Genomic DNA, 15,077 nt, shown 5'->3' on the forward strand with positions numbered 1-15,077 from the left:
TCATCCTGTCTGCTATGTGAGGGTGATATCTTTTGAATTTTGGTGCACCTGGACGAATAGTTTTAGGATGAGATACCTGGCACCTTAAACTACATTACCATTCAGTCCTTTTTTTCAATATACATTCCTCACCTCTTGTTCTTTCCTTGTTACAGCAAAGCAATATTTTTAGGGACATTTTAAGGGGAACATGCACTGAGAATATTTAGATATATTAGCTGGATGCAGTAAAAAGGGTATCCAGGAATTATAAATCCTAGGGAAATGGTTCCATGTGATGAAAAATTACTAGAAAAATATTATGTGGACAGTATATCATGGCAGTTTACCATGACTGTAAACAAATGAGAACTCAGGCTGTCCCAGTGGACGGGAGTGATGTGAAGGAATAAGCCCCACCTCTATCTTGCAGAGCTGCCCTCCTACATCTGTGTTCTGTGCTTCCACAAAAGCAGAACTGACACAATAGTCACAGGGATTACTGATTCATTTTGTTGTGGTGAGAGTTGCTTTTGAATCCCTTTATGCACCAGGATTAGTCTCTTCACTCATTTTAAAATAAGAAAAAGAAAACAGTCCACAACACAAAGCAAACTGAAGTACAGAAAGCATATTGTAGTGCCTACAGCACAACTGTTTGCTACAGATGGCAGTGGTAGTTCAGACCCGACTTCTACCAGTATCACACGCAACCATAGTTCGAAACACTCCCCATCTAAAACTGCCACAGTATAGTGTCCACATAATGCCAAAAGATCAGGACATGATTTGGAATCCTAGGTAAATAGTGATCTTGGTATAGTACCCTTGAAATAAGTAAAGGAGAATTTCAATTATTTTGTTACATAAAAACTTCTACCTAAAGCGCCGTAAGTGGAAATGGCTGGCTTCTGTTTTTTCTAGATTTGTCCAGACCCAATGAGTAACATAATGAAAAAAAATTAAGTAATCACTTGACTTAATTACCTTTATTCCAGCTGCAGCAGATGAAGGTGGTATTGCATTGGTGAAGAGATATGTTCGACTACATTGTCTCAAGAAACAAATCAGTTCCTTTGAACCTGCTGTATATCCTCCAGTTCCACCACCTAATGCCTTTCCAAGTGTAGAAGTAATAACATCTGCTACACCCATCATGCCACACAATTCCTCAGTTCCCCTGTAAGGATTGTGAGAAAATATTTTCACCAGTGAAGAATTAATATATTTTTTTTATTTCACATTATAACACTCTGCCTTTATTTGTAATCCAAACCTATTTATTTAGTTATTAACCTAAAAGATGTAAAATATTCCTACTAACATGTAGCAAGAACTTTTTCCGCTTAGTAGTTGTGAGTAAATATATAGCTCTCCTAGAAAGTGGTCCATACATTTTCCAACATCCAAAACTTAAACTTTATAAATATGTTAATATATGAATTATATTCACTCTCTTGAAAGCTATGATTTACATCTACATACAGACTCAGCAAACCATTGTGTAGGGTATGATGCTTGCTATTGTACCAAATATTAGGTTTTCTTCCCAGTCCATTAACAAATGGAGAATCAGAAGAACCAGTTTACTTTGTCATAAATAGCTGCAGTATATTCTTAAGATTTTTCACTTAACACTGGTTCTTGAAACTTTGTAAATAGGCTTTCATGACATAATTGGCATCTAGCTTCAGGTGTCTGCCAGTTCAGGTTTTTCAGTGTTTCTGAGCCACTCTCCCTTGAATCAAACAAAGCTGTGACCACTCATGCTGCCTTTCTTTTATAAATTCATTGTCCCCAGCTAGTCCTATTTGGTATGGGCCCAACACACTTCAGCAACATTCCAAGATGGGATGCGTAAGTGGTTTTTAACCAATCTCTTTTGTAGACTGATTGCATTTTTCCAGTATCCTCCAGTCAATGAAAGTCAGCCAGTTGCTTTACTACAGTAAAGCCTAAGTGACTATTCCATTATATGTTCTTACAAATTTACACCCAGGTATTTGTATGAGTTAACTGAATCCAATTATGACTCACTAATATGGTAGTCTTAGGATGCTACTTCGTTGTGTTTTGTGATGTGCACTTTGAACTTTGAACTTTTAAAGCAAGTTGCTCATCTTTGCACCACCTTGAAATCTTATGTAGATCTGGCAGAATATTTGTGCAGCTTTTTGAGGAAGTCCTTCACAATAAATAACTGCATCATCTGCAAAAAGTTTGAGTTTAATATTAACATATTTTGCCACGTTATTAACACACAGCATGAATGATGAGGGTCACTATACCCTTCTCTGGGACACACCAGAAGTTACTTCTACTTCTGTTGCTGACATTCCATCCAAAGAATGCATGCTGTATCCTCCCCATTGAGAAATTTGAATCCAATCATAAAGTTCGTTTGATAACCAATATGATAATATTTCCATAATTTGTAGACTAAATAGATGGGCAAGAGAATCAAATTGTATTAGGTACAAGTTTGCTACTTGTATTAGTTTATGCTTGACAGCTGACTCACAAGAAAAAATTGGTACGTTTTTCCCACTGGTCTTTCAGAACAAGTAAATTTAATGAGATCAACTTAACTTTTTTCAGTTATTTACTGATATAGTCTCATGAAATGAGTCAAGTAGTTGTATACAAAGTATTGAGCAAATAAAGTATATTCTGTGAAGCTGATGGAAATATGGCTCAAAACACAGTGGGACATTACAAGCTGTGCGTGCATACCGAGTTCAATTTTCTGTCAGCTTACTACTACAAAACTTGTATGTCAAGCAGAGGCCACCAAAATAGGATGTTTTCTGACCTGTCACAGCTAGATGTCTACACATACTACTCCCTGTTACAATACAAGGATTTTCATTATACATCCATTCACCACCTGCCTCTGAGGCCGACATTGCTAATGCACACTTCTTCAGTGTCTGTCGACACAGAGGTAACCCCATTCAAATCCTGATGGTAGAAAAAATGTGCCCTGTCAGTATTTAGTCAGTAAGGGGAGGAGACATGGTGGCATACAGTTCCTCGTAACCAAACTTGATGCCAATGTCCTGGTTTGAATACGAAATGTCTCCACAATGTCTCATTAAGTGATGGTGATCTGTCTGTCAGATGGGGATGCTAAGCTTGGTGGCCTTCTAGGTGCTATTTACGAACACTATGTGCTGACACTGGGTTTCACCCTCTCCCTTCTCTCATCATCATCATCGCACAATGCAAACATTACACTCCACACAAACACATGTACACACACACACACACACACACACACACACACACACACACACACACACAGTATTTGTTGTTGAGGCTCTGGAAGATGTTGACAACAGCTTCAAGTGAAGTGTTGTTTATAATCTCTGATACATTCCACTGAATTGATTTAATATCCACAATGTGCTCCCCTTTGAGCAGATATCAGTTTGGGGAGAAGCCTGAAGGCTACTGGGGCCAAATATGAGAAATATGGCTGAAACTGGTGCACAAGAACATTATTGAGAGGTGGTGCATTGTGATTCAGAAAAAACCATTATTGATATGATGGACATGATCTTCATTTCTGAATTCGGCCTGTGTGTCATCATGAAGTGACCAACTTCATCTGATAACCACTCAGCCAACTGTCTCTTCTTCAATGTGTCATATGCTAAAGTTTTATCATTTTATATAACATATTTTGAGTTATATAGAAGACTAACTATATACTATGTGTTTAGATTTTGAACACTTGATTGCATCTTTTTACAAGGCTTGGTCAGATATTCCATCAATATATATATAAGGAAACATCCCACATGGGAAAAATATATCTAAAAACAAAGTTGATGTGAGTTACCAAACAAAAGTGCTGGCAGGTCGATAGATACGCAAACAATCACAAACATACACACAAAATTCAAGCTTTCGCAACCAACTGTTGCTTCTTCAGGAAAGCGGGAAGGAGAGGGAAAGACGAAAGGATGTGGGTTTTAGGGGAGAGGGTAAGGAGTTATTCCAATCCTGGGAGTGGAAAGACTTACCTTAAGGGGAAAAATGGACAGGTATACACTCGCACACACACACACAAACACACACACACACACACACACACACACACATATTCGTCCGCACATACACAGACAAAAGCAGACATTTGCAAAGGCAAAGAGTTTGGGCCCATATATATATATATATGGGATATGTGTGTGTGTGTGCGAGTGTACACCTGTCCTTTTTTTCCCCTAAGGGAAGTCTTTCCGCTCCCGGGATTGGAATGACTCCTTACCCTCTCCCTTAAAACCCACACCCTTTCATTTTTCCCTCTCCTTCCTTCCTTCCTGACGAAGCAACTGCCAGTTGCGAAAGCTCGTAATTCTGTGTGTGTGTTTGTGTGTTCTGTTCATGTGCCTGTCTGCCGGCGCTTTCCCGCTTGGTAAGTCTTGGAATCTCTATTTTTAATATATATATATATATATATATATATATATATATATATATATATATATATATATATATATATATATATTAAAAACAAAGATTCCATGACTTACCAAGCGGGAAAGCACCGGTAGATAGGCACAATAAAAAAAACACACAAACACACACAAAATTTCGAGCTTTCGCAACCGGCGGTTGCTTTGTCAGGACAGAGGGGAGGAGAGGGAAAGATGAAAGGATCTGGGTTTTAAGGGGGAGGGTAAGGAGTCATTCCAATCCCAGGAGCGGAAAGACTTACCTTAGGGGGAAAAAAGGATAGGTATACACTCGCACACACACACATATCCATCCACACATATACAGACACAAGCAAACATATTTCAAGGCAAAGAGCTTGGGCAGAGATGTCAGTCGAGGCAGAAGTGCAGAGGCAAATGAGGCCTGATGGATAACAGGAAGACAGGATATAATGAAGGGCAAGTTCCCATCTCCAGAGTTTGGATAGGTTGGTGTTAGTGGGAAGTATCCAGATAACCCGGACGGTGTAACACTGTGCCAAGATGTGCTGGCCATGCACCAAGGCATGTTTAGCCACAGGGTAATCCTCATCACCAACAAACACCGCCTGTGTCCATTCATGCAAATGGACTGTTTGTTGCTCGTCATTCCTACACAGAAAGCGTCAGTGTAGGCAGGTCAGTTGCTAAATCACGTGGGTGCTTTCACACATGGCTCTGCCTTTCATCGTGTACACCTTCTGGGTTACAGGACTGGAGTAGGTGGTGGTGGGAGGGTGCATGGGACAGGTTTTACACCGGGGGCAGTTACAAGGGTAGGAGACAGTGGGTAGGGAATGCGGTTTGGGGATTTCATAGGGATGAACCAAGAGGTTACGAAGATTAGGTGGACTGCGGAAAGACACTCTTGGTGGAGTGGGGAGGATTTAATGAAGGATGGATCTCATTTCAGGTCAGGATTTTAGGAAGTTGTATCCCTGCTGGAGAGCCACATTCAGAGTCTGATCCAGTCCTGGGAAGTATCCTGTCACAAGTGGGGTGCTTTTGGGGTTCTTCTGTGAGAGGTTCTGGGTTTAAGGGGATGAGGAAGTGGCTCTGGTTATTTGCTTCTGTACCAGGTTGGGAGGGTAGTTGTGGAATGTGGAAGCTGTTTTCAGGTTGTTGGTGTAATGGTTCAGGGATTCAGGACTGGAGCAGGTTCGTTTGCCATGAAGGCCTAGGCTGTAGGGAAGGGACCGTTTGGTTCCATCAGATTCACCTGGTCCTACTCCAAATCCCATGCCACTTTCCTTGACGTTGACATCCATCTGTCCAATGGCCAGCTTCACACATCCGTCCACATCAAACCTACCAACAAGCAACAGTACCTCCATTATGACAGCTGCCACCCATTCCATATCAAATGGTCCCTTCCCTACAGCCTAGGCCTTCATGGCAATCGAATCTGCTCCAGTCCTGAATCCCTGAACCATTACACCAATAACCTGAAAACAGTTTTCGCATCCCGTAACTACCCTTCGACTTGGTACAGAAGCAAATAACCAGAGCCACTTCCCCATCCCCTCAAACCCAGAACCTCTCACAGAAGAACCCCAAAAGTGCCCCACTTGTGACAGGATACTTCCCGGGACTGGATCAGACTCTGAATGTGGCTCTCCAGCAGGGATATGACTTCCTAAAATCCTGCCCCGAAATGAGATCCATCCTTCATGAAATCCTCCCCACTCCACCAAAAGTGTCTTTCCGCCATCCACCTAACCTTCGTAACCTCTTGGTTCATCCCTATGAAATCCCCAAACCACCTTCCCTACCCTCTGGCTCCTACCCTTGTAACCACCCCCGGTGTAAAACCTGTCCCATGCACCCTCCCACCACCACCTACTCCAGTCCTGTAACCCAGAAGGTGTATACGATCAAAGGCAGAGCCAGGTGTGCAAGCACCCACGTGATTTACCAACTGACCTGCCTACACTGTGACGCTTTCTATGTGGGAATGACCAGCAACAAACTGTCCATTTGCACGAATGGACACAGGCAGACAGTGTATGTTGGTAATGAGCATTACCCTGTGGCTAAGCATGCATTGGTGCACGGCCAGCACATCTTGGCACAGTGTTACACCGTCCGGGTTATCTGCAAACTTCCCACTAACACCAACCTATCCAAACTCCGGAGATGGGAACTTGCCCTTCAATTTATCCTCTCTTCCCGTTATCCACCAGGCCTCAATCTCCGCTAATTTCAAGTTGCCGCCACTCATACCTCACCTGTCATTCAACATCATCTTTGCCTCTGCACTTCCGCCTCGACTGACATCTCTGCCCAAACTCTTTGCCTTGAAATATGTCTGCTTGTGTCTGTATATGTGTGTGTGTGTGAGTGTATACCTATCCTTTTTTTCCCCTAAGGTAAGTCTTTCTGCTCCTGGAATTGGAATGACTCCTTACCCTCTCCCTTAAAACCCTCTTTCCTGACGAAACAACCACTGGTTGCGAAAGCTCGAAATTTTGTGTGTGTTTGTGTGTTTTTTTTATTGCGCCTATCTACTGGCGCTTTCCCGCTTGGTAAGTCATGGAATCTTTGTTTTTAATATATTTGTCCCATGTGGAATAAATATATATATATATATATATATATATATATATATATATATATATATATATATATATATATATATATATATATATATATATATATATATATATATATAATGATGATGTAAATAAAACAGAAAGAACTTGTCTGCTTGTGTCTGTGTATGTGCGGATGGATATGTGTGTGTGTGTGTGTGTGTGTGCGCGAGTGTACACCTGTCCTTTTTTTCCCCTAAGAGAAGTCTTTCCGCTCCCGGAATTGGAATGACTCCTTACCCTCTCCCTTAAAACCCACATCCTTTCATTTTTCCCTCTCCTTCCCTCTTTCCTGACGAAGCAACTGCCAGTTGCGAAAGCTCGTAATTCTGTGTGTATGTTTGTGTGTTTTGTTCATGTGTCTGTCTGCCGGCGCTTTCCCGCTTGGTAAGTCTTGGAATCTTTGTTTTTAATATATATATATATAGAATCTACTTGCAAATTATATTAAAAAATCTATGGCTGTTACATAACAGAGAGAATTCCATGTATAAAATTTATGCCAGAGTTCTGCCAGTATAGAAATCCAATGGAACAAGTCTAAGATAAATCCAAACACTAATAGACATGGAAAGTCATCTAGACACTGGCCAAACTGAATTATGATGTGACTTTACTTGTTCCTGCAAAGAGCATGTGACTGTGTGATTTACAAAAACCTAACTGTATTATCATTTATTATATATGCAGTACATTTATCTTCCTTTTTGTTTCTCATTTCCTGGGACCAGTCTTCCATATTCATCTTCTTTGGATAAAACTTTTGCAAACTTCACATCAGAGATCTTTCTTGTCTACAGCATAATTAGCATTAAGTCAAACACAGGTATACAGCGTGAAAATTAATAAATCACCAAAATACAGGAACAGGTTCCTGACTGGAAATGGAGGAAAAAATATCCTATGAACATGTGTCTGGAAACATATGGGGCAATGCAAAGAAACAAACTGAAATGGAATATAGAAAAGACTTGCAGTACATCCATATTTCACATGTTCAGAGTAGCCTCCATAGGATTGCAGGTGATAGGGATACTAGTGGTTGTCATGAAGGATACACATAATTGTAATTTGGTGTAAGGAATGTTTGCCTGGAGCTTGTACTAGGGTTTGTCTCAATATCCTATAGAACCCAATCCTCCAAATGTGGTGTACATACAGCCCAGCACCTCCTGCGCATTTGTCTGTCTGAAAGGACCCATAGTCACACAAATGTCCAAAAAATAATTGAAATGTTGTGTGATGTGGTTGGTGTCTGTGAGGGTGCTTGTTTTGATATAGCCATGCTGCTTAGCTGTATACAAACACCATCCTGGCTTGTTCCCAACATGAATACTGGACCATTCTGCTGGTCACAGTATACTGAGTCAATCACACACCTTGTAACACACAAGGAACACAGAGCACATGTTCAGAAGAATAGTCATTTATCAGCACCATGTAACATGGCAATAATGCATTCTCCAGACACATGTTCACAGGACCTTTCTTCCTTCATTTCCAATCAGGAATCCATCCCTGCAGTTTGTTGGTTTTATTAATGTTCACCATGTATACAATAAAACAGGGTCAGTAAATGTCAGCTGGATTGATCAGGTAATGTATATACTCAAAAATTTCTAGTGGTTCTTTGAGTAAATTGATAATCAGTAACTGAAATATAGTTTATAAACAGAACTATACATGTACAACATTAAATACATAGATGTAAGTATAGTGTTAGCACAATAAGTTCAAAATCTAAAGTAAGTAGTCTCTCAAATACTTTTCCATTAGTATAACTCTAACTTAACTTCACTGGTGTCCAGAATTAAAGCAACAAACTGTTATTTCCCCATCCTTTGTCTATTTCACAATATAATCATAAAAACTGCCAACATATGTCCGTACAATCATGTACTGCATGGAAGATGGCATTCCAGTCAACGGGCAACCATGCCAATGACAACGTTAGGGCACCTATCAAATGGGCTAGTGTTTCTGGGTAGTCCCACATCTAGAACAGCTGTGTGCACAGTTACAGACAGTGTAGTGAGGTACAGAGGAGAGTCTCTGTGGTGGAAGACTGTACGAAGAATGGAAGCAGGACATCACAAACTAAAGTGGCCCCATGGCTTAATATGAACTATTGTGTTGTTTCTCAGATGTGGTGACAGTTTACAGAGAATGAAACTGTGTCCCAAGACCAGTGGAGGGCCAACCACAAGTGACATAAGAAAAAAGAGGACTGTTATTTGGCTTTAAGGGCATAACAACACAGCAACTAACTACATGTGACCTTGCAGCATCCACTGGATGTGTTGTATCAAGGCAAATGGTGTACAGAAGGCTTTGGCAGAACATTCTTTATTGCCAGAGACTTCTTGTATGTATACCTCGAATGCATCATCACAGAAGGGAGTATCTAGAGTGGAATTGTCAATGTGCCACTTGGATGGTCGAGCAGTGGGCCAAAGTTCTCTTCATAGATGAGTCCCAGTTTTCTCTGGAGAGTGATTCTTGATGGATTCACATCTGAAGGGAACATGAAACATAATTTCAGGACCCTAACATTGTGTAAAGAGACACATATCAGGGGGGATCACTAATGATGTGAGCAGGGATTATGTTGACCACTCGTACACTTCATGAAATTATACAAGTGAATCAGCAGGGTTTAACTTCTGTCAGATATCTTGATGAAACTTGGGGGTCTCACATGCTGTTGTTATGAAGTGTTTTGCATCCACACTTCTTTTTGGTGGATGATAATGCTCAACCTCATAGAGCACGGGTGTGTGACTTTTTCTTGGAGACAAAAGATACTGCACACATGATGTGGCCTGTTCGCTCTCCCTATTTGAATCCCACAAAGCAGGGCTGGGATGCAGTAGAAAAATGAGTTGCATTGTGTCAGCACCCACCAACCATTCTACAAGACCTGTGAGCATCTCTGCAAGAAGAGGGGGCGTTATTGCCTCAACATGAGATTAATGCCATCATTCACAGCAGGCCCTGTCACTGTCAGGCCTGTACTGCTGCCAGAGGTGGTCACACCCCATACTGAGCACATTAACCAGTTGTGGGAATGTATGCGCAAATTCATTAAGTTGGAAAAAAATAAAGAACATTTTTGTACTTTTATGCATGTTGCAGGTGTTATGTTCTTTATTTCTTACATTTTTTCTGCTTTACTATCACCTATCTATACCGTTTTGTGGCAAAATAAATGCAACATTGGAAAATTTCGGTTTGTTGCTTTAATTTTTGACACCAGTGTGACTGCTCAATACATGCTACAAATACAACTATACTTACGTTAATGTCTGGATGAACAGATATTAATGATGACTGACAGTCATCTTAAATTAATTCAAAATAAATATGCTGACTGTGAATATCTTGTCTTCAGCTGTGCTAGACATACATATTTCACCTATTAGTGACATATGAAAATTTGTGCCAGACCAAGAACGATCCCACATTTCCCACTTATGATGAGTGATCATCTTAACCACTTCAGCTATCTCTGCATGCCTCCTGGACCAAACCAAACTTTCATATGACACAATCCCTACATCCCTATACTATAATCAACTATCACTTAATCAGTTAATGCTTGCAGCAAGAAATCTAGTTTCAAATTCTGGTCTGCTACAAACTTTCATATTTCACTAATAGGTAGTATATCTGTACCAAACAGAGCCAGTACCAAGACATTCATTGTCAGAAAAATTATTTTGAATTAAATGCAACTATGTCAACTGCAGGTGGCATGGTTGACATGTTGGTTGTTGTTGTTGTTGTTGTCTTCAGTCCTGAGACTGGTTTGATGCAGCTCTCCATGCTACTCTATCCTGTGCAAGCTGCTTCATCTCCCAGTACCTACTGCAACCTACATCCTTCTGAATCTGTTTCGTGTACTCATCTCTCGGTCTCTCTCTACGATTTTTACCCTCCACGCTGCCCTCCAATGCTAAATTATAGTTTCACTATGGTTTGTTACTCTGGTTGATTTATCTATTTTTATATTTTGATTGTATATGTACAGTAAGTCCAGTAAGGTCTTAGTATTGTCTGTATTTTTACTCATGTCTATGTTCAGATCTCCTATAATGATCAAATAAGCATATGATTATTGTCACATGCTTTGCACCCTAAAAAACTTTTGCTCAGTTTGCTGAGTTACCCCAGAATATAATCCCATATGACATAATAGAATGAAAGTAAGCAAACTATGCAAGTTTTTCATATTTACATCTCCTACATCTGACATCATTCTCACTGCAAATACAGACTAGTTTAGGAACTTAAGCAGTTCTATGGCATGCACTTCCCAAATGAATTTATTATCACGTTGTACTCTCAGAAATTTAACACTGTCAATCTTTTCAATCTGCATGTCTTAGTACGTTATGCAAATTCTGGAAGGAAATTTCTTACAGGTTCTGAACTGCATATAGTGGGTCTCCTCAAAGTTTAATGACACTGAATTTGCTTAAACCAGTTACTACTGTCAGTGAAAATTTGATTAGTAGCTATTTCTAAATCTGTACTTGACTTGCTAGTTATTGTAATGTTTGTATCACCTGCAAACGAAACAAACTTAGCATCTGGCAATGTAACAGATGAGACGTCATTAATGTACACAAGAAAAAGCAATGGACCCTAGATGGAACCCTGAGGAACACCACATGTAATTAATTCGCAGGCAAATGAAGACTGACTGCTTACTGCACAGGTATTTCACAATGACAACCTTTGTTTCCTGTTACATAAGACTCAAACCATTTCGCAGCATTGCCAGTGACACCATAATATTCTAATTTGCTCGAGAGAATGCTGTGGTTCACACAGTCAAAGGCTTTTGACAGGTCACAGAAAAGGCCAGTAGCCTCTAATTTATTATCTAATGAATTAAGTACATTCTCACTGTAAGAGTAAGTGGCTTTCTCTATATCAGAGCTCTTCAGAAATCCAAACTGTGTCATATATTATTTGCAGTCAGATGCTTAAGGAGACGCTTTAACACAACCTTTTCAAATATTTTTGAGAAAGCTGGCAGAAGCGAAATTGGTTGATATTTTGATGGTATCTCTTTATTCCCCTTCTTGTAAAGAGGCTTAACTTCACATATTTTAGACAGTCTGGAAATATTCTGCTGATAAGAGATTGATTACACAAACAACTTAGATAGATAGAACTCACCTCGCATGAGCAGTCTTTGATGAACTTCATTGATATGTTATCATACCCCCATACTTAGGTTTTAAGGATTTTACGATGGATGCTACTTCTTTGGGGAATGTGTCATTTCCATTTTACTGAAGTTATTTTTAAAGACTGGTCTCAGATACTCCATTGCACATCCTATTTTTCATTCTTTCAAAGTATAATAACATATGGAATTATTTTGTGGGGGAACTCTAGCTGTGTACGTGACATTAATACTGCAAAAAAAAAGCTATTAGGATAATTACTGGTTCTGCATATAAGGCACACTGTAAACCATTGTTCTGTTAACAAAGATTCATGACTGTTATAAACTTGTACATATACTATGTTCTAATTTATATGAAGAAAAAATTACCAGAAACAAAAACCAGAGAAAATGTACATAGCCACAATACAAGAAGGAATAGGTGCCTCTATATTCCTTACCATAGGTAGTGAAAGTCACTCAACAGCTATGAAATCATGGGGTACAAATTATTTAATAATCTTCCTCAGTCTGTTCAAGAATTACCTGAACAATTATTCAAACAAACAATTCATGACTGGCTAGTCCTCCACCCATTCTATGATATAAGAGAATTTATCAACTGTAATATAATACTATAATGTTAACAACAAACCTGTTGTTTCTTTCAAACTATTAATTGTATTTTAGTATGTATATGACGTTGTCTATTGCTGTAATGGCTAAATGACAATAAAATTATTATTATTATTATTATTATTATTATTACCAAACCCAATAACCCAAGCTGTCAGTAATAGAAATAAAGCACTTGTTCAAGAGGTTTGCAACACTACATGCTCTTGTTACCACGTCGCATTAATTTTTGGCACTATCTGTTGCTGTTCCTTTTTGGCCCCACCTGTCTCTGTCTTTGTACATTTTTATTTTAGCTGTGGAATTCTTTTTTGGTGGTTATAAAAGGTACAAAACAGTCATACTAATTTTTAAACTGCATAAATAAGCCAAAAGAATAATAACTATAAGTAATAGTTGGGCTCACTGTAAAGTACTATTAAATAACTGTAAAGATGAACATTGATTTGCAGACATGCACAAAAAAGACTGTTAGAATATCCACTATCTCCAGCCAGATCTGGAGCGACTGGAGATAACAGTAATGTGTGTATGAGGCTTGCTCGCTACTGTGAAAGTGTATGTGTTTCCTTTTTGAACAAAACCTTGGCTAAAAGCTCATTGTGTAATAGTTTTGTCATTGTACCTGTCTGCAATACAATGTGTCATCTTTGTAGTGAGTAGTAGTCTTATCCTCTTCACAATATAGTCAGTCTACTGATGTGTTGTCCATATAAGGCAAAACAGAACTATGAATTTCACTAATATTTCTGTACATAATCATAGGCCAAGAGCCAGTTTGGACTTTTTAACATTTACCAAGGAAAAACAAACAAAAATCAAAGGAACATTTTCTGTTATGGAATAAAACTGTATAACAAATTGTCCAAGGTGTTGAAAAGTTTACTTAAATAAATCTGTTCAAAAAGGCAGCTAAAGCATTTTTCAGAAGTAATACATACTATGCAATGAAATATTTATTAAAGGAGTCAGAGAGTGTAGCAGTAATACTTTCAGAAGAAAATCATGTGCCAAGATTTACTGCATTATAGTAACTGTCTTGTCATTCTCAAAAGCTCAATATATCAGTCATTACATGGGGGTGGGCGGAGATGCTGAATCATTTTTCAGGCAGACTGAGGGAATGATATGAAGGCATGCATGACAAATAGTTGCATGTTCATGGGCCTGGAGTTAGTTTACCAAACAAATTAGATTTTGTGTAGGGCCTCAGCAGTATGCTCCTGGTCTAGGATTCACCAGTGATTTGGTGGCAATATATCTTTTTCTATATTGTTGATATTCCTAAGTGCTTTTTTCTCTAATTACCTCTTTCAATTTTCCTACAGGTAGCATCTATTTTTCCCATAGCCAATAGTGCTTTTCATTTCTCTTGTAGCTACTCTTGCTTTGCCATTTTGCACACTGTATGTCTGAATTTTAGGCATCCGTATTATCTTTCATCAGTTTTATTCTGCAGCTCATACCAATAAATTATGGGCAGAGTCCATATCTGGTCTGCAAATGTTTTGCAGGTTAAAATTTGGTTTCAAAATCTCTGTCTGAACCCTTTCAGCTTTTCCAGTTCTCTTTCATATACAAATATACAACTTCCCATCATAATTCTTAAACCAGTTGTCATTGATTATTAAATTATGCTCTGTGCTAAATTCTAGCAGGTTGGCACCTTATTCATCCTTTTTCTGCAGTACATGTTCTCCTGTTTTTCCTTCTCTTCCTTTTCCTACTTCCAAATTCTTGTCACCCATCCCATCACAAATAAATTCATATAGCTTAACAAAATAACTTCTTTTATCTAATCATATATTCTTTCCTTCTTTTTGTCATTTTTGGATTTAGTAGGCATATAAACTTATACAACTGTGATAGGTTTTGCTGTTCATACTAACTCACCTACTTCCTGTATTATTTTCCATTATTTATAGGCATGTTTGCACTGTAGGTTTTGAAAATGTCAGTTCCATTGAACATTGAGGGGGGATGCTCGAGTTTCTCCCACTTGAGTTGGTGTAACTTCTGCATTACATCATTTGCGATATGGAGATATGCATTATTATGAACTTGGAACACCATTCCACAAACGTGGTTTTTGACAGACATGCTGCCCCATACACATTCTTCATTCTCTGATGGGTGTATAACAGTGCCTGTCCTTCAGCAGCCCAGAAGAGAATAATAACATATTGGTTCAGTTTGTACTCATTAGGTAAT

At 38.9% G+C, this 15,077-nt stretch overlaps 1 protein-coding gene across 2 annotated transcripts in view; it reads right to left on the reverse strand.

Moving 5' to 3' along the window:
• The window catches only part of LOC126266872 (2-amino-3-ketobutyrate coenzyme A ligase, mitochondrial-like), a 220,656-nt gene that overhangs the window by 79,754 nt on the left and 125,825 nt on the right, over positions 1–15,077 (reverse strand). For both annotated transcript variants that reach the window (XM_049971519.1, XM_049971520.1), the window contains exon 6: positions 967–1,159. In XM_049971519.1, coding sequence (XP_049827476.1) covers positions 967–1,159 — 193 coding nt within the window. The remainder of the gene's footprint in view (positions 1–966; positions 1,160–15,077) is intronic.

This window comes from Schistocerca gregaria, chromosome 4 (genome assembly GCF_023897955.1).
Source record: "Schistocerca gregaria isolate iqSchGreg1 chromosome 4, iqSchGreg1.2, whole genome shotgun sequence".
Lineage (NCBI taxonomy): Eukaryota > Metazoa > Arthropoda > Insecta > Orthoptera > Acrididae > Schistocerca > Schistocerca gregaria.